Source organism: Strix aluco, chromosome 21, assembly GCF_031877795.1.
Source record: "Strix aluco isolate bStrAlu1 chromosome 21, bStrAlu1.hap1, whole genome shotgun sequence".
Lineage (NCBI taxonomy): Eukaryota > Metazoa > Chordata > Aves > Strigiformes > Strigidae > Strix > Strix aluco.
In genome coordinates this window covers 6,571,592-6,597,387 of record NC_133951.1, presented here as the reverse complement: position 1 = coordinate 6,597,387, position 25,796 = coordinate 6,571,592, and the positions used below count along the sequence as shown (strand labels likewise).

The window sequence follows — 25,796 nt, the reverse complement described above, 5'->3', positions numbered from 1 at the left end:
TGTAGGGTTTAAGCCTTAAAAAGTAGTACTGACTCCCTTTTATTACATGTGTAAAGCCTGTGGAAGCATGTCCAGAATTTGGTCTAAAGGGCATATAAAGAACATCCTTTTTGGATTTGTCAACCTTTTCTGCAAGAAGAGGAAGGACTTTATGATGCTGTAATATTAGTTCGTGTTCTAACAAACTAAGTGTATTTCTATGATGGGATTCCACATTTGGTCAACTTCCTCTTGACCACATACCAACTGGTATGATGGCAATGTTAATGCCTTGCGAGCTTGTTGGAGTTTTGTAAGACTGCTAGTCTGAGCTGTACGCTGTTGCTGGGTTAATTGTCTACAGCTCTATTAATTAACAGAAAACGTCACCAGTCTACATCAGGAATCTCTTACAAAAGCATTCTCTCTAATATATTGGGAAATGAGACCTTCAGTCCAGGTTCTAGCACCTGGAAGACTCCACATTTTATAAAAATCTCATAGTTAGCAAGAAAAAAAAAAGAATTCTGTATTTGAAAGTGTTGTAATAATCATTACAACTCCAGACTATATCTGGTATTTCTTGTTTTGAGATTGGTAAACATCTTTTTTCTTTTTTTTTTCTTGTTTCTTTTTAGCCATGTGACACAGACAACGTCATGGATCCATCCCGTAACAAGTGCACTAAGCTTGCTTTGCTCTGAGGATGATGACGATGGAATAAAAGAGCTTCCCAGGCCCAAGAGCTGAGGACACCTGTTGGCAGAAAGTAATTTGTCTAGGTTCCATATGTTAGTGAGAAGATGCACACTTTTTAATCTATGTACTTTCTAGTCTAATATAATAGTACCTGATGACATTTCTCCCCTTCAAGTCCAAGGAAGTTCTGCCATTTTTTAGGTGGGTTTATTGATGGTGCTACAAAAGGTGCAGGTGCTGCAGAAGGCTCCCTTCAACCCTTAATCTGTCCCAGTTTGGTGTGCAGGGATCAGTCTTACCTCAGTTTTTTTCATGATTTCTCTGTTGGTATAACTCCCCTGACCTGAAGTGAAATCTTCACAGCTTTGACCAGCATAAGAGATGGGACCATTGGTTGTAATTTCACATGGTAAATACCAGGTGATGGCTGACTGAAAGATGCAAGGTGAGCTTTTTCCTTTTTTTAACCAACACTAGTAAGTGTAATGTAGATGTCTTTTCTTTAACTACTGAAAAATTTTATTTTTATGGAAGAAATTTGCAAGTAAGTTTTGCTAATAGAAATCTAGCAACCTATTACAAGTATTGGAGCCCTAATGACATTTAAAAGAAGTACTGTATTAAGATTGGTGGTTGAGCTTTATAAAACGTAAGTCTTTGATAACTTGTCAAGTAAAATGAAAGAGTTTTGGTAGAGGACACCATACTCTGTCAACAATATGAGGCAAGAATTAAAATTATTCCACTTTTGTACTCTGCTAAACCGATACATACATGCATCAAATACTTCAGTGGAAGCTGTGAAGTTTCAAGTACAATGAAACCTGTGAAACCACCTCCAGGATCAGCAGAAATCAGTCACCTCCTTAAAGTTGGTCTTTAAGTAGAACAAAATAATTTTGTACACATTGGTGATAATTTAAAGAGGATAAAGAAAATGACAGGGTGCTCGTGCAAGTTAATGAACAGGTTACTGTACCTCAATAGCACAGGGTATTTTAAATCTCATTATTTACAGCACACTGTATGATGTCAGCTTTGTCAAATATGATTCTATGCTACTTTTTTTGGAGGCTCCTTTATATATGTGCATGTATGTGTATAATATATAGTAGGTGTTGATGAATGAATGAAAGAAAGACCTGAAACTTTGCAAAAGCACTGCTGAATATGCCAAAGTAAAACCCTATCTCTGACCTTCAGTCCAAGAAGAATGGGATTGTAACAGTGTGAAGAAGGCACAGGCTGCAACCTGCATTTTTCTGAGCAGCACACTTAAGGACTTCAGAAACTCCCTGGAAATGTTCAGGCACACTTCTGCACTCCAGCTCACCTCTATTGGCCGACACAAAGGAATGAGGCTGTGCAATCACAGTTTTTTGAGGTCTGCCTTCAGCAGGTGTGACACTGGATTTAAAAATCCTTGTACTCTGAGGAATGGATATAAAGACCAGACTGATCGGCAGTTCTGGTGCCTATGCCACACTCTCTGTCCTTAGCATCACTGACCTGTGCCGAGTCAGGCACACTGTAGCTGTTGATCCTTTTGAATCAATATACCTTCTTTTAAAGCCCAAGTCAAGTCTTCTTTGACCAGCAGTGCAGCAATCTATTGGATTTGGCCCGTGAGCCGTAGAGCACATCACCAAGTGTTCTTCCTGGAGGAAAAAAGTGTGTCTCACAAAAGAGTTTTTTGCAGGCTTTGCTGGAAGTAGATGTCAGGATATATTGGATAAGCAAATAGGAAAAATTGTTTTGTACTTTTAACTAGGTCAGAACCAAATTATCCCTGAATCTACACAGGTGGTGTGGATTAGGAAGAAGAGCTTGCTCAGCAGACCCACAGTAACTTATATTTCTAAGAAAACTTCTCATAGCAATAACACATAAATGCTTTAGCCATATTTTGCTCCTATGGCTCCTACGTGCTTCAGAGCTTCCTTTGTGTTCCCAGAGAACACAATCTGAAGGGACAGAGCATGTGCTTCAGTTTCAGGGTTGGACACTGAAATCCCTTTTCTGAAAATGGCACAGATTCATGACCCCTAGAGGATATATAATGATCTGAATTCCTTGCGATATTTGCTGTAGCCTTAGTAGTTGTTTGGATGCTTTATGACAGGCACTTTCAGTTCATACTTCCATGCTATCCAGATTGCATATAGATTCCAATTTCCCAGTTCTGTTCAAGAGAGGTTTGAATCTCCACTTGACCCTCACAGTCTTGATTTACTCTGCTAGTGGCTCTGTGACAGCTAGCTGGGTGTTTCAAACAGGAGAAGCTATTTAGGGACAGAGACTATGGATCAGGCAGGCTGCACGAGCAGAGACTTCATAGAGACCTAACAGCAACTTAAAGCTGTCCTTCTGTTAGATCAGCTGGAGGAGGACAGCTCTGCACATACTGCTTGCCCTTCCTGGGGAGTGGTAATGATCTCTGGCTCTGAGCATGCAATGCACAGCCTGCTGTGCACGAGAGGGGGAGAAATTGAGACAAAATGTTGGCGATCTGCCTGCTCTGCTTTACTGTCTCCACCCACAGATGAGAACATTTCAGAAACTTGGAGACTATTTCTCCCTCTCTCTTATAAATTTGCCTAGAAATTAAAGACGTTAGAAATAGATCTCTGTATCTATCTAGCTTCTTCTCCCGTAAGCGTTACCTCTCCGGATAATCCGCTAGTTCAAATTCTCCATTATTGAGACTACATTTTCATACCTACAATCTCCAACTGTTCTAATCTATTTTTGTACGCTGGCATACTTGTTTCCTAGGTTATTTCTCACTATCTCCCCTTGTCTCTTCCTTTCTGTGAAATAGTTTGTGAAATTATTTTGATTAAGCTGAACTGTGTATATTGAGAAAATGGTTCTAGGATAGCTTAAAAAGAAATTGTAAAAAGCAGTTGTCAAAATGTGCAACACTGTAAACAACAACTTTTCGTTTTTATTCCAGAATAAAAAAAAATTAAGTGGAAAAAGAAATGAAAGTACATGTTATATCCTACAGCTTTATATATAAACTACAGCTTTATAAGGGAATGGCCATGGGGCCATAATTTATTCCTGTACCTCTATTTATTTTCCTTGTAAAGGTGACATTGTGAAAAATACTGTTCTGGTACACACTGGTGTTAATCTTTACCTGAATACTTGCACCACACTGCCCTTCAAATACTGCAAATATTCCGGTAAATTTAAAATGGCACATTCTCCCATCAAAGCAAACAGCTTAACACAGATACCTACACAGGCATATTAGATACTCAGCTCCACAGGCGCTAAATAACTTCCTTGTAACACTACTCAGTGTCTCAATAAATTAGATGATCCTTTCGTCAACCCCACCAGATAAATATAAGCACACATACATATGTGAGCTGGTCATTCCATAAACATTGCTTAAATATTCACATAGTGGTCAGGCGCGCGTGCTGGCAGGTGCACAGCCATGCAGTGGCTGCACTGTAGTTTTCTACGGTTAAATCTATAGAAAAGATATAGCTGTTATGTAAGCAAATACATAAAGTCTCTATATCTATAGATATTTTATGATCAGTTGTGAGGGAAAAACAACAGTTGCTATTTGCACGCTGGCATTTAATGCAAAGCAGGGACCACCTCGGACACAACCTTACAGCACTAAATCTGTTCTGACACTGATTTCAGTTGGAGCCTGAAGGGCTCACATGTGTTTGCAGTGGTGCCAGGCTCCAAACAGAGAATTTCACTGTAATTCTCACGTAGTGTTATTCTTAAAGGATGATCCTACTCGGCCATTGTTTAGAAAGCCCCCTGTTTAATACCATCCCCTTTAAAACCATAACTGATGCAGACTACCCTTCCTCTTTGTACTCAAACACATTTGTGGTGATGGAAGTCTCTTGTGTACTTCAGATTTCAGTGATAGAAAGTACTTACTTATGTAATTACACAGTACAAATCACTTCTTCATCTACTTGGGCTATGCATGTTACTGAATCCGGTCTTGCTTACCTTCTAGAGCTGTTCTAGGCACGTAATGGGGTAAGACTCCAACGGTCAGCCAAGGAGAGAGGGAGAGAACAAATCCCACTTTTCCTGCTCTAACAATTTTTTTCAGAATTACTAAAACCCAACATTTAAAGGAAGCTAAAAAAGCAAACCAGGCGTGCTACAATTCCTGTGCAGATTCTGGGGAGCCTCACCTGCTTTGCTTATGCTCCCCATGGTTGTAGTTGAAGGAACAGAAGCTAATGGTGTCCTACGTAGAAATCAGCTGGAGGCTTTAGCCTCTACTGTAAATTAAGGAATAAGAAATTACTTACACTAAAATGAGAAATACAATAAAATAGGGGTAATTTCCGTAACTTATCCTTTTAACTAGCTGGTTTAGTTCAGAATATATTTGCTTTGTGGACACTATCCGTTGGGTGCCCTCATCTGCTCCTCAGACGAAGTGGCGTTGGCATTACCTCGGGCACGCGCTGCCGGAGAGAGTCGGGTCTCACCATGTGCATTTTGCTGTGGAAGAACCTGACAAGCTGGAGTACTGAGAGACAGGTTCAGTCAGGTAAAGTGTTTAATGCAGGTTGATCTATCCCACGTAACATTTACCATCTGTTTAAATGCTTCTCGTGACAGGCTGCTTTATGAACCTGAAACATGGTTTGGTTGATTTCTTTAAGTCTGTTTCTGACATGCAGGAGGTGTCTATTGGTATTGAGTTAAGGCAAGGAAAATCCTTTAAGAAAAATGTTTGTTGTTGTGGAATAGGCCAGGCTGTGCAGGACTGACTAGTGGGAAAGACTCTCCTGAAGCTCAGGAAATGCTGTTATGACTTGGCCTGTGAAATCTTGACTTTTCTAGAAACTGATGAGATTCTTAACACTCTGCTCAAGCAGCTCACTGAGTCAGAAACAATAATGCTTACTCCAAACCAAGCACCAAAATTCAGTGGCCTTTTTGCAAATACTGCTCTGAGTGACTTTTGTATGGCTTTACCTTAAGTCAGCTCAGGAGCCTTTGGCCACTTCTGTGCTCCTGGTCCTCGTGTATCAAACATACCATCCTGCTCCAAGGAGCATCAGCTTGAGCTTCAGCTGCTGCAATGAGCACAGCCACACCAGTTCAAATAGAAACCTGTCAGGTCAGGCTCTGGGGCCAGCTTCACAAAGGTGTTTAGCAGCTTAAAGATGTTGATGGAGTTAATGGGAATTAGGCACTTAACCTACTTAGATGCTGCTATAAATGCTGCTAGGCATGTTTAGGTACCTAAATACCTTAGTAAATCTTTCCCCTTACTGCTCGCAATGATAGCATACCAAAAATCAAATACTAATGAGTAAAGCCTAACCTTTGTCCTCTGTAACCAGCTTTGCATTTACCTGGGGATTGTTTTCATGTAAGACTAAAAATACCAGCCATCTCACAGGTGGTACTGTCCAGATTCTGTTCATGGTTTTGGTGGCTTGATTATTTATTGCTCATTCTAGATTTTTATTCCCAGAACAGTGGCTGATGTTGCCATGGATTTAATAGGTTGGTATTTTCACAATACTCTTTTAAGATAAGTTATTTTATTACAAGATTATAGTATTGAATTCTCTTCCCACAAAGATGCAATGAGTTTTATATCATTCATCATTAGGTCATATAGTTGAAAAAAATGGAATGGGCCAAAATCTGTTACAAATAAGAGTCTCATGTTTCCAAATATGAGGATGGGAAGTTGAAATCTAATAACTAGTACTGATTCTGTCCCCATGGTACAGCATCTGAGTCAAACCCAGACTAGTTAAAGCTGTTCATTTAAAGAGAGTAGATGAACAAAAATCTTTATCCCTCCTGCTCCCCATTATGTTTTGGGAGGTTAGTCTGTCCCTGAAGCCGTAAGGCCGTGTTTGATCTGATGTATATGATAAGGATCTCCATTTACAACTTCCAGGATTAGCTGAGCTTAAATATGTGTAGGCTTGACTACTGTCTAAGGGTATTTTCGTGCATTAGAGTATCTATATCTTCTAGGTTCAGCTACTCTCAGCATAACAGAAAGGACGATGACCTGTTCAGTAGTTACAATGGTGCTTAAGACACAGAATTTAGTCCAGCATCTTTTCCAAAACATACATAAGGTATGTTCTTCCTTCAAGTTATGAAGGGTATTGATGAACAGAGATATTGAACTGCAACTATATGATGCCTTATTATTCACTGGTGGCAGCAAACACAGGAGTTTGCTGATATGATCACTCATTGTGACGAGGAAGAAGCCAGTTGTCCAGACAGTCATTATGGGGAATATCAGTTTGATTGCTAGGCTTCTTGGCTAAAAGCAAACCATGAAAAATCAGTAGTTTTCTGTGATTCTTTGAGTTTTGCCGCTGCTTTGGATAAGTGTCTTGGTTTCAGCTGGGATAGAGTTCAAACCACAACAATAAGGCATGATTTCACCCTGACCCCCAAAAGCCACAGACTGATCAGAAATGTCTTAATCTCTCTAAGTACCCTGCTCTTTAGCTATTAAACAGTCAGTATTTCCCTATGGCCCCATTATTATTATAATCAAGAACAATCCTTGCTCTTGTACATGAAGCGAACTCATTAAAACATGTTTAAAATGGAAAAAGAAAATTATGTTTGTGGTCTAAAATAAAAATATAACAATAATAGCACTGATATGGGAAAGAGAAAGGATCTTAAGAAAGGCAAAGCATTGGGTTTCCTTCTAATGTTTTAATTTTTACTCCAAAGCCTGGTAATGCATCTCCATTCCTTCCCAACCCCAATGGCCTGAGAAAACCAAAGGCCTGGAGCTCTCCAGGGACGGTGAAGATTTCCATCCCCAAGCAGCAGGCTGAACTGCATTTTTTAATCTCTAGTCTGTGCCAGTGGGGACCCTAACGTTAGGTACTGTAATTAGTCACCATGGGGGTTACATATTCCAAGTCAAAGACAACTGTACATAATTGATGTCATGGCATGAGCAGGAGCAGAGAAGCCCATTAAGAAAGCTGCCTGTCACTCTCAGGTCATATTATTCCTTCAAATTAAATACAAAAGTGTTGTAAATAGTAAAGATACAGAGAAACAGGAAATAGGACACCAACAGTGTTAAAGTGTGACTGACTTGTTCTTTGGCTATTTGAAAGATGCAACAAAAGGAATCATTGTTATTAAAGGAAAATGTGTAAAAGTAATTAATTTCATCTTATTAATTTTTCCATCTGCTCATCTTTGGGAATGTAGTCTAGTCACCTGGGCCTAAACTCTCTATGTATGTGCTTAACCCAGTCTGAATTTAGATGCTGAAGTAGCACAGTAATACAGGCTCTGGTGCTCCAATAACCATTTAGAGTCCCGCAGTGAATTATATAAAAAACAAAAATCAAATCAATAGTAAATGTACACTAACAGGAAAGTCCTGTGGCTGGCTGAAGATAATAGAAAAGTCAGTTTTACTGCTGTGCTCAGAGGTTGTTTGGTACAAAACTCTGAAGTCTCTTTCAGTCCAGGTTTGTTATCATTGCTTGTCCTGACTGTTATGTATACACAAATTAACCTACTTACAGTTTCAGGAAAGTGAAGGAAAAGGCCTTAGTAACTTCACCACATTCATAAAAATACAGATTCCCTCTTATAAGAAAACTTGTTAGCCATTGGGAATGAAGTTTTGCTATGGCACAAGTGGGTGCTACAAGAGGACTCCTCCAGGCAAAGGACAACTATCGCCCAGAGAGGGGAGCAGCACAGCAGGGCAATTAGCAATCTGGTTTCTGAGAAATTACTGCTGTCCAAGTAAGGAGAAGTATCTAGTTTCTTTTTTTGCTATAACCAGAAAGGAAAGGCAAGCCAAGGGACTCTGCACCTGGGAGTGAAGACAGTGGTCTCAGTCAGGTGCATCATCACGTCCTTGAATCCGCAGTGCATGAGAGCTGGTTCCGGAGAAAGGATCATTACCAGGTAAGCTCTTCCTTGTTCTAACAACTTTTAGCTTATTGTAGTGGAAAGTCCTCTATCCAAAAAAAATTTTGCTCTGTAAAGGTACTGACAAACTCTAGCTCCAGGCAGGAAAGTTAAATGAGTAGAGACATGCACAGAAGTGTCTAATTCCTTGTTAAAACCAAGGCGACAGCACAGCCTCCTATCTCTTTTTGTACTAACTGCATTCAGTAGTTGTTCATGGTCCTGATGCCATCACAACATCCATCTATAGCTCTCCTCTTGCCCTACCCAGTTCTGATCACTCCCCTAGAGTGAAGCAGTTCTCAGCTGCCTTTTCCCTGTCATCTACCGTGTTCCCAAGGGAAAGACTGCAGCTCTGACAACTCCCAAGCAGGTAAATTGAGTTTGCAGTAATCCCAAATACCTGAGATAAGCATGGCTGTGCCATGGGGGCTGAAGGCTTTAAGAGCAGGGAGGGACAGGGAGTCAGATGGACGTACATGCCTTATGTCATGTGTCCCTGCCAGGGCTGGAGCCTAATTGGATTTCACAAATGTGACTTCTGTGTCTCTTGATCAAAAAAACAAACCTCAAGAAGTTTCAAATAAATCCCTACCTCAAAACTTTGCCTCACAAAGAAAATAATGATAGTCTCATTTCAGCTTCTCCTCTGCTCCAAAAGGGGAGTAAAATGAAAACTTCAAAACTTTAAAACAAATAACTTCAAAGCTTTAAAACAAATAAGAAGAGAAGCAAAGCACAACCAGCAGATCTGCTGAATTCCTGGGTGCACTGAATAAAATCAGTCATGTGATAATGATGGGATTTTCTAGAACACCTTTTAGGCATGCAATTTCTGTATTAAATCTATTCAGACATCCCTAGAACATCTGTTTCTTCTATAAAATGGGAATAACAGCCACTTTTTACAGTGCATTGACAGCTACAGATAAAAGCATGGTAATTGCTAGTAGCGACTACTGCCTAACAAGAGATTTTCATGAAAGTTAACCTGTCAAGATTTTTAAGACTATTGCACATCTACATGCGGATTCTGGATAAGAACCTCAGCTATGATAGCCCTGTGCTGGTTCGCACAGCTCTGGGAGGTGGGGTATATATGTTAAAATTATAGTTAACTGTGGGATTCAAATAGATTCAAGCCTCTCTTGCAGCCAGATCACAGAAGGGCTGATGTCTGGGGTAGAGGTAGGAGAGGGAGCAGAGCTCTCCCTCCAAGGCTGCCTGTTCCCTCTGATTTGCTGTTAGTATGACCTAAAATCAGTTGGAGCTGCTTTAGAGCACTGCTGCAATGGGCTGCTCTACCTCCCTTCGGGGAGACACTGAAACACCTGCTAAAATACTGGGATAGCCCAAAAAGAGAGGAGCCAATTATAGCTAATGCCCGGGAAGATCCACAGCTCTATAGCAACATGGGTCCCAGCTGCTTTTCATCTATCTCCCTCTTCCCCTATGTTTATTCATGAGCCGGGGCACAGAGAAGATGAAAAGGCTGCTGGCAAACTTCTCCCCGGAGTCACCACTTGAAATGGTACCACAGATCCAGGGAAGCCTCGCCTCCGTTCTTAACAAGACCGATACACATGGGAACGCTGTAGCTCCTCTGTAGTTCTCAAGGCAAGCAAACATTATCCTTATTGTCCAAACACTGAGGCACAAGGAGAAGTCACTACACCCAATCTACTTTGGTAAGATCCCAGAGCTAGAGTGAAATTTTACATCTCTTGAAAAACCCAATGGCAATATTGCGATGGACTCGCTCGGTGCCAGGCTGTTCTTCTGGTCTTTATGGCAGGCACGTGAACCACTGTAAAATAGTACCTAAAAAACAAGGGACAAGGAGACGTGAACTGCTTTCATGCAGGGCTCTAGCAGAGTAAAATTCTGCGGCAGGAAACCTGGCTGACGTCTTTTTTTCCAACAGGGAATGCAGCTATTGGAGCAGAAAGAAAAACCATGCCAGAATTAAAGCAAAGAGACTTTGGGAAGGCACCAGCTCAGAATAGCTCCTGCCATCCTTTGTTACGCCCTCGCTCATGAGCAAGGATGGCCAGGAACAGGCTGTCAGGGTGCTCGGTTCCCTGTATGCATCGTCCTCTGCTAAGGAATAGCAGTTACTCCCTTGGAGCACCTACAACCTGGAAAAAAAGATAAATCAGACTGATTTTTTTTAAAATTTTGAAGAGAACTGTTATAAATATTGAAAAGGAATCACATCTCCTGTTATCTATTATAAAACTGGAAAGCTTAAATTTTTTTTTTCTCAGTTGATTTGCAGACTCTCCTTAGTGCTGTCTGTGCTGATGCCTTACCATAAGGGTGTCTCTGAGTGCTGAATTGTGTATTCTCTAAATGAACCAAAAGCACAACATTTTCTGTCTGTAACTGCAATACGTGTTAGAGCTACAAAATCCTCTCCCGTGACCTCATGCATATTTTACTTTTTCTTCAAATTTACAAGCACCTTCAGATGACAGCAAATCCAACATTTATAATAAAGCCAGTGTTACCGTTGCAGAAAAAACAGTGGCATGGACCACAATGGACCCTTTTGCCAGAAATGCAACGTTTCCACAGATTGCTTAGATTTTAAAAACCAGTCAATCTGACAGTGAGGTATAGCACCTCAGAAATTTCAACAGCCTAGTGAGAGTGAATTGTTTTAGTAGAGATTACTCATGAGCTACTAATCTTAGAATAATAAAGCCTTTGACTGACTTCCAAAGGACCTCAGTGCAACTCATAAGTAAACTAGTCTCACCTACTAGTAACCCAGAGTAATCAAGGTGCTTTCCTGCTGGACAGTATCTTGCACAGGTTCCCCATCCAAGCCAGACTGGACCTGCAGCATGCCGAGTGCCTTGATCCGCTCTGATGGGCTGAGGATGGCTCAGCTCTCAACCACCATTCAGCACCTGGCAGGATCAAACCCTCAAAATCTAACTGGGATCTAAGCAGTTCAGATTTCTTATGATGAGCAATTATTAGACTGTTTGTCCCCGCTAGCAAAGTGCAGAAATGTGCAATAACTGAGATCAATACCGACTCTGTTACTAAGCAGATGCCATCTCCCAGCCTCTGAGCAGCTCATTAACAGGGCTTGAGAGAGCAACAAGAGGATATTACTGTGAGGTTCAGAGAAATATAATGTACTGTACAGGTCTTATTACTGGAAACAACCACCCGGCTGTCATGTACAAGAGGCTTCCAATCAGTCAATGTCATGATAGACCTTGTTACTTTATTTATATATGAAATCACACAGATAACTTCTGCAAATATTTACCTGGGATACAGATGTTACTCTCTTAAGATACCTCCTACCTACAGGAAACAGAGACAATGAGGGAGAGAACACTGACAGAAACTGAGAGACTTGTCCACTTGCAGCAAGTGGTGGCAGAGGCCAGAGAACTGAGCACTAGCCACCAGCCTGGTGCTTTAACCCCGGTACTGAACCGTGTTGATAAGTGAAGACTGCAGATCAGGTGTAAACATTTAAGTTAGAAGAAAATTTTATTCTTCAAACACAGTATTAAAATACAGTTCAGAAATTTTCCATCTGATAACACATGGAAGATCATTTCCAGTGATGAAGACTCCTGGACTGCATGTATGATAAACATCAGGTTTAGCTCTGTGCCTTTCAATATTGTTGCACGTCTCTTCCCACGCAGTGGGAATTCTTGAGGTGCCTCTCAGTCTTGAGGTGCCCTGTAATTAAAACCAAATTATAAGGGATTGTAAACAGACCAAAAGCAAATACATTTCTCAGACCCATGACCAGGAGTCCAGGATGCAGACAGCTGTGAGAGCCCAGCACTCCAATATCTCAGAGGTGCCTGGGTCTAACACCCACTGCTCGAGGAAATTCAAATAGTGAATGAGACAATATGGCCCTGCTTGCAGAAGGGACAGCTTTTCCAAGGAAGAACTCACATATCAGTTGACAAGTGAGTTAGATAGCAACCAAGATAAAATAATGGTGCTGGATGTCTGAGCAAAGCATCAGAGGAATGTTTGAAACATCTTGTCTAAAAGTCTATAGCAGTCGAAGTTTTGTTTCTGTTGCACAGAAGCTTCTTGGCCATAGAGGGATTTCAAATGCCTGTTGGCTCCAGTTCTCGCCAGGACAGAGAGGAAGGAGTGTCCCAAGGAGCGAAACAATCACTCGGTTGTAGAAGTGAAAGTGCAAAGTATTGTGAGAAGCTGATTGTACTCAATGGAGTTAGCGGATGAAATGCTGTATCCATGGTATCTAAGAAGGTGACTCATGTCACCACTATAAATACTAACTTGCTTGCAAAGAGTATATTCTAGTAAAATCTGCGTTTGTACTGCATTTGCATAACAAGCTTGTGCTAAGGGTCCACTTCTTCCAATGTTAATAGTGTACCTCTCCAGATGAGATACTGGTGTAAAAGAGCTGAGGCCTAAAGAGACCCGGATCCACATGCTCTGCCTCCCCTTTTCTCAGCCAACGGCACTGAGGACCGACCAGCAGGCAGTCCTCCCCGGGCTGAGCGTGTCATCAAGGACTATTACGAGTGCCTCAAAGTGGTGAGGAAACATCTCTGTGTACATCTTCAAGAGCTTAATGCGGTAACTGTAATTCAAAATGTTTGCATCACACAGAAAAAAGTCACTGGCTCCTCTCTGACGTTGTTAGTGCTTTCAGCCACTGAGAATATAGTGATGCCACCTGGAAAGAAAGGTAGCTGCAAATGGGATAACTGTTAAATAGTTGCATGCCAGCTTATTTGGATCTTTCCTGGGAAGCAAGAACATTGCAGAAGAGTATTTGAAAGTTCCTAGAAGAAACAACAGCCCTCGTAAGGTAAAGACATCAGGCAGAGCTCCACTGGCAATCTGGAATTCACATCAGCAAATAGCTTTGGATGTTTGCACTTGAGAGGAGACTGTAACTTGCCTCCCTAAGGAAAAACGGAGAAAAAAAAAAAAGGCAGCCTCTCCAAATTGACAGAAGTGCCATTCGCTCCTGAGCTCAGGAGCTCAGTGCCACTGAAGTGAATGCAAAGATGTCTATGGATTTCAGAACATGCTGCTCTCCCAGCTAATCTAATGAGCGCAGAGACACACTCCTCTCCTTTTCTGGCTAAACGTTGAGGTACATGAGTAAAGCAGTGGGGAAGAGAGGATTGTACTTGTGGCTGCTCTATAGTCAGAGATCTTTAAGTGATATAAATAGGACTTTTTAAAAATAATATATTGAATTCTTAATGATTTTTAGGAGATACGAATAACTTTCTCATTATAGAGAAGAACCTTCTCTCCCCTTGTTTAAATATTCCCTAGCTCAGTGACGGAGGAAGAAAGATGGAAAGCTGTGTTGGTTCAACACTACAAGTCCTTGAAAAAAATAGATAGACAAGCACTTCTCCTCCATCTAGGGTCTCAAAACAGTTGAAACTTAGCAGCTTCGGTAGTTTTTTGCATGTGTTATTTTATGTCTTGAAATTCTGATAAAATGAAAAGATAATCCGATTGGAATCCCATTATTATGTACCTTCCTTAAGATTAGTAATTTCCCAGTATATTAATTTTTTCCTAGATTAATTTAAATGTGTAACAGCACTTGATTGAACAGAGAAGCATGGGTAGACAGTGTTCCAACATCGCTGTGAACATCTGTTTCGAGTTACCAAAATTCCAGCTGAAAACCAAATATTTTCACTATAAATCAACGAAAACATTATCCTGAGTGTTGTAACAGATGCAAAATTATTCTGGCTCACTCTGCCCTGTGGTTTGGCTCTTTCCTTAAAATTGCTGTGAATATATTTATTTACACACTTCAAGAAATACACATTTGAAATGGCTGTTTAAGCTTACTTAGAACATGTCTGGTGTTAGTTCAAAGCTAATGGTCAGTTGATAGACTATCCTATTAACTACAGATGCTACCACTTAGCATAAACTGTAGTCACAGCATTTCAGATAAACCTGGTCTAGAGCGACACTCAAAGTCCTGCTCAAGTGTTTTGAACACTTCAACCCAATACTACTAGAAATGATGACTGAGTTTGTGCAAGGGAGAGTCTGTTTTGGTTTCTATATTCATTCTGTTCTGGTGTGCTTTGGGGGGTTTTTTACCCCCACCGTTACTGCTGCTATTCATCTTCAGTTTCACGAGCTACATGAATCAGAAGGGATATTGATTTAGCTGGAATAAAGAAATGAGATTCGTTTACTAAACATGAAATTTGGAAAAAGGTTTTGCAAGGTTAATGGTCACAGGATGTGAATGAAATGGTCTGTTTAGGCAGAAGCTGCAGTTCTATACTTTTAGGTGTTTAATTGCATTAAGCTGCATCTGGGCAACTCTGATTAAAGACGCTTTCCTTTTTTGAAATATTTGATATGTAACAGATAAGCCAGACATGGAGAGAACTGAAGTACAATACCATAAATAACAACAAAATCTTGCAAGGGGGAAAGAGAAAAGTCCTTTTGGTTTATCCCTCTTTGCACAAAATATACTTTGGAGGAAGAAGCAACACTGTGTTTTGTGGATGACGTGTAGTTGTTAATCATCTTCTGTCTTAAATGCTTGGAGAAAAACAGTGTGTGTAGACTAAATATAACTGTGCCTTTTGTGATGGTTGGGAAATGGGAGCTGCAGGCTAGTTATCCAGCCCACAAACAATAGGAACACATGGTCCATCCAAAGATGGGATGATGGCAAATGGAGCACTTCAGGGAAGTCAAAAGGCCCAGCTCACGCTCTCCCTGTGACAGCAGCGTGTGTCGGACTGGGGTTTTCAGGAGTCGGTGTCAAAGTGAACGGGAATTGCATGAGGAGGTTCAGCCAGAAGCACCTGCATTATTCCCCTTCAGAGACGTCAAAGTTGTTATAAAACTCTAGGACCACATTTTCTAAAGGCAATTTGTTAATTAAGGCATAACAGTAAAAAAAAAAAAAAAGCTGCATATATTTAAAACAGCATAAGAATGTGTATTTTGTTCAACATTTCTATTTGTAAAGAGATTGAAACACTTTCTATATGCAGTAGGCTGCAACCCATTATACATTTGTTTTATATATTGTTAATTAGACCGAATTTGGACCTCAAAAAGAAAAATCTCATTAAAATTCTGATTAGTGATGTTGGCAAGCAGCCATCTAAAAAGCCTCTATTTCTTCCTTGATAAGTTTGAAACAGCTATAATAAACAGTAAAAATAAGATCACAGCCTTCTTTCTCATGCCAATCAACATAATATATTCTCCAGGTCAAAGCCATTTAAGGGAAAATACAGGAGGAGGACATCTTTATTTCCTTGCATACATGCTGTCAGATGGCTATAGCAAACTGTAAGTATGTTTATGCCCTTCAGTGGTTTAAAAAAAAAAAAAAAAAAAAACAACCAGAAACCTACCTATGAAAATGCTAGTTGTGAGCCTTCAAAACCAACTTGTTCTGCAAGGCAGTTAATTAAAAGGGGTTTTTTTAACAGCTTTAAAAATGAATGGGAATAAAAATAATACAAAGCTGATTTAATATTAAACTATTTATGTCCAATGTTTCCAGTATAACTTTCTGCCTGATGCTTTCAATATAGCTTATAATCTAAATGCCTGGCCAGGAAACATACAGACAAGAGTATCTTTAGTCCAAATGCAGTCAGTTATGCACCTACTTTACCGCAGATCAGAGCAGATAACTTTAAAAGAAAATATGACATTTAAAAAAAAGTCAAAGGCAGAATAAAGCAGCAAACAATAGCAATGCTTCTATGCTTCCTTGTGTCCGCAGTATATTGAAGGGTTATAATGATACAGCTGCCAGCTATCATTGTATTCATCTCAATTAACTTAAACATTTCACTTCACTGCATAAAAAGAACTTTACAAAGCTGACAGCACAAAGCTGAACATTGTTTGAAATGGCAAATATCGTGCATCTCTTTTAACGTACATCTTTTCTGTACACATCTGTCCTCATAGGAGACGTTAGCAATTAGTCTAATTTTTCAGGAGATAAAACGGGGAGCAGGACTTCTGCAGAGCTGCTGACTCCAGCGGAAAGGAGAGGTAGGAGGACTCGTGGTTTGAACACTCTGAATCTGCTCCCTTCCCTCAGAGCGCAATCCCCGGAGTGCAGCTGCTCCGTCCTGCGTCACAGCACGCGGCAGCCCTGGACACTGGTAAGACAAAGCCAACATATGATTATGGGAAAATACCTCCTTTTCCTTTTGATAAACACAGAGCTATACAACTGAAATCCAGCTTTGCGATGCTCTGTATCAGTAAAGCTGATTCTATATTTGAATATACATTAAAAAAATCCAAGTTATTAATAGTCTGTTTTTTCCAAGCCCTTTTAAACTGTAATCTTTAGAGATCTAATCAGACTTTCTGTATCAAATGAAGTAGAGAGACACAAGCATGGAATCCAGGGTACATTTGCCTCTTAAGCCAGCATTCATTGTTACTGTCTCTATGTTGCATTATGATATTTGCATAAGTAGGTTTCCAAAAACCTGGGAAGCCTGGTATGCTGAGATTTAACATATTCAATGTGCATATTCTGATACTGAGACAGCAGCTAGTTTCCCACTGAAATTTCTGATGAGAGATTTAAACAGAGTAAAATGGGCCATAAGAGAGATGATAATTTAGCAGAATCCCCCTGGCTGGGCTAACGAAGGGTACTGCAGGCCGACATCAGTATCGGAAACCTGTTCTGCTGCTGCACATAACTGAAAGTGGGAGTACAAAAAAAGGGGGGGGGGGGGGAAAACGCCATAAAACAAACCAGTCTCATCTGCAGACTTAATGGATCTAAACCTACAGGATAAACTGCATACAGGTTAATGTGAGTTTCTGCACTACTTGCTGCTCTTTTAAAATATGTGCAGTTACAGTGATTGTTTCATAAAGAGATATAGCATGACTGTAATGCTTTTATGTTTAGAAGCCTCATTTTAGTCTGTAGGAATTTTCCCAGTTTTCCACAGAAGGTCAGGCTTTCTTGCCAAAGACAGGTTTACCACGTTTCTGGGTTCTTAATAATCTAAACCCATGGGATTAAGAACTAGTTTGGGTTTTCTGCATTTTTTTTTTTTTTAAGAGGGAAGCAAGGTGGGTGTCACAGAACTGATCACAGAAGTACAGGACAGAAAGAAATCCCAAGCTTGGGACAGCCTTGCAAGCCTGAAGCCCAGGGTACTAGTCAATTCAGTGACTTCCACAGACCTCACTGAAGACCATGGGTTTTCAGTATCAAGTTCTACAGATCCAGATCTGATAAGCCTATGCATGCAGAATACTTCAGGCTACATTCTGCCTGACCTTCCCCAGCACCATGCTGCCAGCAAGCTCTCTGAAAACAGCCATCTGAAGTCAGAGAAATCTGGGTCATTGACTTCAATAGAAACTGAATAAGGAGGAGATGCTCAGCTCCTGCACCTTTCACTCCTCCCTTCTGTTACAGCTTTGCCTGGGGATGGGCTGTTTTATTCTGTGCTCGTGGGTGCTCTTCTGTCTCCAGTAAATCCAATGCCAACTTCCAAAATCAAACAGCCTGAGCATGTAAGAACAGCTATTTCTAACTGACTTTCTGCAGCATGCAAGCCAAAAGTGAGAAAGAAGAGGAATGGGAGCGCAGAGGAATAAATGGAAGGATCAAGTTGTTTCTCCCATTGGCACCAGCTGGGAGTTGTCCTTATTCAGGGGAAGGTCTGACTGCAGAACAGGCCAGTTCTACTCCGTTACTGCTTGTCTCAATCCAGTTCTGTCATCTGGCTGCTTACACCTCCTGTGTCTAAATAATGCGCCAAGGCACCAAGGGCACTAGGTGCCTGAAATGGGCTTGAGAGGCTGGTTAATACTTTACAAGGTTAAGGTTGCTTTAAAAAGCATAGCGGAGTATTTGTTCCAAAAATGTAGTCATCATTGAGAGTAACACTTGCTGAGTTCAAACCAGGTCAGCTGCCCAGGCAACTACATGTATTTGATCTACTGTCATGGTAAAGGCTGACTGTAAACTTTGGCAGAGAAAATTACTAATCTTTCAACTCCTAGCATATAAGCAATGACTAGTAATACCTATTTTTCTGAGAACTGGAATGCCTTTTGGAACCACCCCAGATTACTTAAGAGAAGTTCCTCTGCCATCAACCAAAAGCAGTTCTAAACCTGTCTCTCCCACATTCAATTAAACCTAAGGAAAAAAAAAAAAAAAAAAAAAAAAGGCGGGGGCAGATCATGGTTCATTCAACAAGCATTTTTCCTCTTGTGAGGAGCCACAGTGGATCGCTCAGCTGCACACCACGTGGACAGTAAACATAAATTTTTAATTAATTCAGAGCTGCTGGTAGCAGCTTTAACTTGGAAAGCCAAGCCAAGCTACTTCCAGAACCTCTAGGATGGTGAAGGAAGTGGGGGACAGGCTTTGCTCCTTGGTGCTTCTCAACCCTGTCTTCAAAAGCTGCTGCTTTTTAGCTCCAGCTAGGGTGTGGGTATCTGAACATACTCGTGGGTTTTTTATGCACCTCTGAGTTACGCATCACATAGTACAGCTGGAAATGTACCATTCTCTGAGGCCAATCGGGGAACTGTTTCACTGTGTTAGGACAAATTAGAACAAAGGCTGAATCTTAAGTCTCTTCAAATTCTCACCTCTGTTTTTTTGTGCATCTCACTCAATACTTCCATCCATTGTTTTGGCTCCTAAAGGGCGGAGGCAGGGATCCCTGTGTTGATAAACCAGCAGGTATTTAAGGTACTGTAAACCGTTTGCTTTTCCTATCTGTCCTGTGCCTTGACCCAAAAGGCTGTTCTCCTGCATTATTTATCCTCTCTCTCACCTCATAGCTTGTTATCCTTCCCCCCACTTTTGCAATTCCTTTCTCCAGACAGAACATACTTAGAAGAAAGCAACCTAGCAGAGGAATTAAGTGACACCGGCAGTCCAGCTGCGACCGTATGCATACCTGATCAGAGGAAGTTTTGCTCAAGTTCAAGCGATTTCTCAAACTGCACATACAGTTACTGGTGCCTACTGAACCCTGAGACACAATGAAATGGTCAGAGAAAAGGACAGGATTCTTCAGACCATCTATATTTAAGTACATATGGAGCTCTAGATTACAAGTTGACCCTGATACACCTTCTTCCAGCACAGGAGCGGGCATCCTTCCATCTATCCGTATTGACATTTATGCTGAGTTGTGATTATTGCACAGTCCTGACCCACTTTTATCCGTGTTTATGGAGAAAATATAAGTAGATCCCCTGGAAGATAGTGGTTAGATGTATCCCTAATGAAAATTTATACCCAAGCTTTCTGTATGGGGAAAAAAACCTGCGATCTTGTATTCCAGAAGATATTTCAGAACAGAATTCCCAATTACCATTGCAAGAAGTGCAATAGGGAAGAGAATGGGAACTGCAGACAAAACGATGGAGAAAACATCTTAAGGACTACACCAAATATTTACTTAAAACAAGCAGCACCTCCTTTGTAAAACGTTTAAAATAACTTTTTTTTTTGGGGGGGGGGGGGGGGGGGATAGATCTTTATTCAGTTTTAAAAGCAGGGCTGTGAGTAGGTTTAGGAACAAGAGGATGACGAGGCGCAGGCCAGGCCGAGGGCCGCAGGCTCAGACCCCGGCGGGTTCCCGGCCCGCAGTGCCCGGGGGGGCGGCGGCGGCAGCGCGGGCCCGGCACGAGCCTCCCGCCGCCGCCGGGCCCCGCCATGGCCCCAAGTAGGTCACCCCGCGCGCTCACGTGACGGCCCGCGCGCACCTCCCCGCCCCCCCCCCGCTCGCGTGACGCCGGCGTCCGGCGCTGTGGCCGCCCCGCCCCGCGGGTCCCCCTCGGCCGCCCCGGGTCGCCCGCAGGGAGGGGCCCTCAGCGCCGGGCTTCCGCAGGGGTCGGGGTACCGGCCCCTCCTCCGAGGGGGTCCCCCGGGGCACGCTGGTGGGGAGCGGCAGAGCGGGAGGGGCCCCGGCCGTCACCCCGCGGTGCCGGTAGCGCGGCCGCCATGTCCCGCGCGGGCAGCGCTGAGGGGGAGCGCTGCCGCCTGCCCGCTGGCGACACTCCCTGCTGAAAACCCCCCCCGAGCGCTGTGCGTGTCCGGGCGGGCGGCTGCGGGCAGAGCGCGGCTGCGAACTGCGCGGATGGCCGCGGGAACCGGGCATGGCCGCGGGAACCGGGCATGGCCCCGCCCGGCCGTGTGCGCCGGGGCTGCCGCAGGGCCGGCTGGGCCCGGGGTGCCTGGCCCGGGGGCGGAAGGACCCCTGAAAAGTGAAAAGGTTTTTTGAGCTTAAAATTGTCTTTTCAAATTGCTTTTGCTAAAGAAAATGACACCTAAAAAAAAGATGATCGTGGAAAACGGTACATTGACTTACATGTATTAAGTTTGAAAAAACCAGGATCTTTGAGCCATAAAACGGATCACATTTCTGTGATGAAAATGCCAGGGGCAGAAACATGAACATTGGCTGTTTATTTTTTTCAATTGGGGACCGATCAAGATATTTTCTATACAAAATCTAAGAAGCTGTCATAGTCCTTCATAAGCCATAAAACAAACATTTTATGGGTGAATGCTAAGCTAAGTACACATGCCAACAAACAGCATTTGGGTTGGAAAATGTAGAAATCCAGCTAGTGTAGCATTAGCTCTGTTCGGTTGTGTGAGCCTTACCTGGAGTGTAGCGTGGGGGGTCAGCCAGTGGTCAAACTAGCGTGAAGGATTTGGGGGCCACCTTTGGAAAAGTAGCTAGTAAAAATCAGTAACTTGCAGGTACACACAACACTAGTGTCCAAAAATGTGTCCTGACAGCCTGGCAATTTAGGCAGCTTGGTGTGAAACCTGCCTGTGTGGCAAGGCTGGAGTTAAATTACTGCTCCTGTTGTAGTGTGGGGCTGAAAACAACAGCTCGGGCACTGCACTCAGGTATTTTGCTGAGCTTTTCTGGATGGTCCATATATCAGGAAGAGTTGTTTCGGCTTTCTCATCCAGGAAATTCTCAGCTCCTGCGTGGTGGGAATGCACAGTCTGTAACTGTTTGCAGTCCTCAGTGTCTGGTTGCTTCATTTTGTTCCACATTTGCACAGATCTACACATAATTTATCCTATTTAATGTCAAGTAGTGAAACAGTGCAGTTTTCCTGTCATTCTGTTGCACTGAAAATGCCATTTCTTTCTGTCAAGTATTTTGTCTGTAATGGTCAATAACCATAAAAACGTAAGGAATTCTGCTCAAGTTGAGCTTTCATTACATCCCTAACTAATCTTGTTTGTCACAGATGTGCCCCAATATCCCCATTGCTTTTACCTCTTCTGATTAGTCTGCATTGCTTACCAAGTCTCCTAAACGTATCTTTTTTTTCTTTATACTGCACAGAAAAACATTCTGTACCCCATCTGCATATGGATTGCCAATCGTTCTGTCTGTCTAATCTTTCTGTCACTCACTCTGTACCTCTGTAATTAAAGGTTTCCAGTAACTAGCAATTTGGCCATCTGAGGCAATGTTGGTATGTGTACAACCATTTCATAATCTAGTGCTTTTTTTCTGGTTAGGTGACTTAAAAACTACTGTTCTGCCACTACCACGTTCCTGCCTGAAGCCCCCCGGTCGTGAACCGAGCCGCCTCACTGGCATTTGAAGGTTCTTCCATAACCCCTGCTCAGTTGTGCCATAAATATGTCAATATTACGCTGTCTCTGGTTCTGAAGGGCCTGACGGTTACAGTTGCTAGTCTTCAGGTTTGGGTTGTGCCAGTGCAATTTTACCGATTTAAATGGACTTTGGACTTTGATTAGTTGCTTGGTTTAGTCTGATCATTTGAGTAGAGGCTAGTCAGTGCATGTAATCCTAGGCAGATACATAAGGGGAGAACGTAACTGTTCAAGGCAGACTTCTGCTCCTCAGACAGCTTTTATTCTAAATACTGGGCACCCCAACTAAAAGTTTATGCACATAATTTATTTGCTTATAGTCAGTATTTATGATTATTTATATTGGCTAATGGTGAAAGAACTGACTTTTGAGGAAAGAGTAACAAATACAGATGGTAAAGCTTTGCAAAATGCCATCCAAAACTGAGAGGCAGGGAGATACAAATGCCTACAAGCACCGAAGGGTGGAAGTTACTACAGCAAGACTGGGGTTCTTGAACAGTCTCCGTGGAGAGGGCTCAGATCCTGAGAGGGTGGCTGAAGGCCCAGGCGGGTAGAAACTCAACCCTACTGGCAACGAGGATCTTAGCAAGGAGAGAAGAAAGCCCCTTCCGACACAAAATTGGGACAAGAGAGCGGGAACCCTGATAGTGGTGACAGCTCTCTCGCCCTATCTGGTAGCTGGTGAGAGAAGCAATCCGCTTACGGGAGTGAGACCTGTGGGAGAGCTGGGCGGCGCTCAGCCTCAGTGCTCACAAGCCCAGTAACCGGTTCCCGTTGAAACGGGTGAAAATACCACCCGCCTCGGCTCCTTCGGGGCGCCAGGGCGGCTTCCTCCGCCGTGCTCCCCCCCCGCGCGGGGCTGGGCACCACCCGCCTCCCCTCACACGGCGGCACGGCCCGGGGCCCTCAGGCCGGGGCGGCGGGGGGTGCCCGCCCGTCCCGCTCCCCTGAGGGGTGCCGCGGCTGCTCCCCGCTGCCCTCACGCTCGGATGCACCGAGCGAGGTCAAACATTCACACTCATTAACATTCCTCCCGGTTACCGGGGAGACAGCTCCCGCCCGCGGCCTCGCCAGGCGCGGCTCCCCGCGGGCGGGGGGAGCGGAGCGGCCGCGCTCCCCTCAGACACCCCGCGCACGGGCAGGCCCTGTCCCTCCCCGCTACCCGGCCCCCGGCCCCGTCCCGCCGCGGGGAATGGCCGCCGCGTGCCGGTGGGGGGCGCGGGGCGGGGCGGGGCCGGCCGCCGCGCCCCTCGCGCCAATGGCGGCGCCGCGCCGCGCCTGACGTCAGCGCCGGCAGAGACTGCACATGGGCGCGCGGCCGGGGCGCGCGGCGCAGAGCGGGCGGCGGGAGCGGTGCGGGCAGCGGCGACGGAGCAGCTGCGCGGTGGAGGGGCCTCTCCCGCTCCCCTGCTCCGGCGGCCTCCCGGTGCCCCTCACAGTGGGGCTCGGCTCGACGAGCCCGGCTCGGCGCCCGTCTCACCGCGCTTCGTTAGCGGCGCCGCGAGAGGAAGGGGAGGGAACCGCTGCCGCGCAGCTGCCCCGAGGGAAAGCCCACCATGTCGCGGCCGCTCCCGCTGAACCCCACCTTCCTACCTCCCACCTACGGGGTGCTGAAGTCCCTGCTGGAAAACCCGCTCAAGCTGCCGCTCGCTCACGAAGACGGTGAGGCTTTCCCGGGCAGCCCTCCCCCCTCCGCCTCCGCGGCAGACTCTGCCCCCCGCGGCCCCCTCACAGCCCGGCCCGGTGAGGGCAGGCGCCCCGAAATGGCGGCCCCTACTCTGCCCTCCCTCAGGGACCGCTGCCTCGCTCTCCCTTTTTTCCCCCCCGCCCTCCCTCAGACTCCCCCCCCCCCCCCCAAGGCGATTAAGTAATGGGATGATTTCGGTAAGGGCATTAGGCGGTGAGCGATGGGCGCAGTCGGCCCGACCTAACGGAAGACGCTCGGTTTTTCCACGGCCGCGGCGGGGACGGCTCCGGCCGCCTGCAAAAATAAATTAACGGGCGCGATTTGCCTCGGACGAAGTGCTGGGTAGAGGGGGGGCTCGCAGGGCGGCGGCGCGGACCCCCCCCAGCCTGAGCTCGGGTCCCCCGCAGCCTCCCCGCGGGGCGGCCGGCTGCTCCGTCCCGCCCGCCGTTTAAAAACCGCCCTCCCTGAAACCTGGCCCCTATGACTGAAAGGCGTTTTGACAGCAGAAAGTTTCAACTTTTCTAGAAAGCTAAGGTAGTGCGGACATAATTGCACCCTGTATTTCTAATGAAGCACGTTTGAAAAGCTGTGAAAGGTCCTGCAGAGCCAAGGCTTTTTGTGTCCTCAGCTGTCGTGAGGTTTTTTGCAAAGAGACTTGCAGGATTTCACCGGGGTTGTTGCGTGGGGTTAAAAAGAAAATGTTAAGAAGGCATGGTAGTTGACAAGAAGCGTTATTGCTTCAGATTCTTGCAAATCTAATAGGGAAATCGGTTGTTTCCCTTCAAAAATGTGTGTTGAAATCAGTGGATATTGTAGGAATGTGTAAGAAGCATCATTTTAACTTTTGCTTCTACCTTTGAATCTTTAATTTCATTTTTTCTGCACATCAAAATGCATATTCTGTCAGACTGCGCTGTTGTAAGTTACTAGCTTACAGCAATGTTAAGTACTGAATTTGAGGACTACTTTCCTTGTGTAAGGACTAGCAAGACTGGGACTTTAATTAATGAGAGGGTAATAAATTACAGGGGTATTAAGTTAAGTCTGTTCTCAACAGAATGCATAGTGTCTTTGAGTTTGCTTCCACTTAAATACTTACTTATAAGTCTGAGTACTTACTGAACCTGACATGCAAAGCCATGCATGCAGTGGAATTGTTAACTAAAAATAGAGGAAAATCTCAAAAACACAGTTGGATTCAGCAAAGGTGCTCACTTGGTGCGACCCTTCAATTCTCTACCAAAGGGATTGCATCAAAGGAGTTATTTTTATGAAGGGAGCATTCGTTTCTTAGAACTGAGAGTGCAGGAGAAATAATTGAAGTAATAGTAGCTGATATTTTAATTGCTTATCTCTTTATTCTGTGTTTTGTTTAAGCATTCGGTAAAGAAAAAGACAAAGAGAAGAAGTTAGATGATGACAACACCAGTACCACAGTCCCTCAGTCAGCTTTCTTGGGCCCAACATTATGGGACAAGACACTGCCATACGATGGAGACACTTTCCAGTTGGAATACATGGACCTGGAAGAATTCCTCTCAGAAAATGGCATTCCACCCAGCCCAAACCAGCACGAGCATAGCCCACACCAGTCAGGTCTCCAGCAAGCTACCTCAGCATCACCTTCTGTCATGGACCTCAGCAGCAGGGCTTCTACTTCAGTCCATCCAGGCATGGTGTCGCAGAACTGCATGCAGAGCCCGGTCAGACCAGGTAAATTAGCCCTAAGAACTTCCTATGGATTTTGGCAGGAACCTCCTCCTCACTGTAAATCACTGCTGCTCCCTGTGTGACTGACAGGCAGCTTAGAGAGGGCTGATAGGATTC

The 25,796-nt window shown here is 43.9% G+C and overlaps 2 protein-coding genes across 6 annotated transcripts in view; both read left to right on the top strand.

Moving 5' to 3' along the window:
- Positions 1-8,513, top strand: part of STXBP4 (syntaxin binding protein 4) — a 78,176-nt gene extending 69,663 nt beyond the window's left edge. The window contains exons 22-24 of one of the 4 annotated variants that reach the window (XR_012625989.1): positions 618-748; positions 1,042-1,123; positions 8,495-8,513. Coding sequence is in view for 2 of the 4 variants with exons in the window: in XM_074847410.1 (XP_074703511.1) it covers positions 618-729 (112 nt within the window). In the remaining 2 variants the exon portion in view is untranslated. Of the gene's footprint in view, positions 1-617; positions 3,669-8,494 lie in introns of those variants that run through there. The other 3 variants (XM_074847410.1, XR_012625990.1, XM_074847409.1) reach the window with 3 other exon arrangements.
- Positions 8,514-23,620: 15,107 nt separating this feature from the next.
- Positions 23,621-25,796, top strand: part of HLF (HLF transcription factor, PAR bZIP family member) — a 37,196-nt gene continuing 35,020 nt past the window's right edge. For both annotated transcript variants that reach the window (XM_074847023.1, XM_074847022.1), the window contains exons 1-2: positions 23,621-23,944; positions 25,347-25,682. In XM_074847023.1, the coding sequence (XP_074703124.1) occupies positions 23,839-23,944; positions 25,347-25,682 (442 nt within the window). In that variant the 5' untranslated portion in view covers positions 23,621-23,838. The remainder of the gene's footprint in view (positions 23,945-25,346; positions 25,683-25,796) is intronic.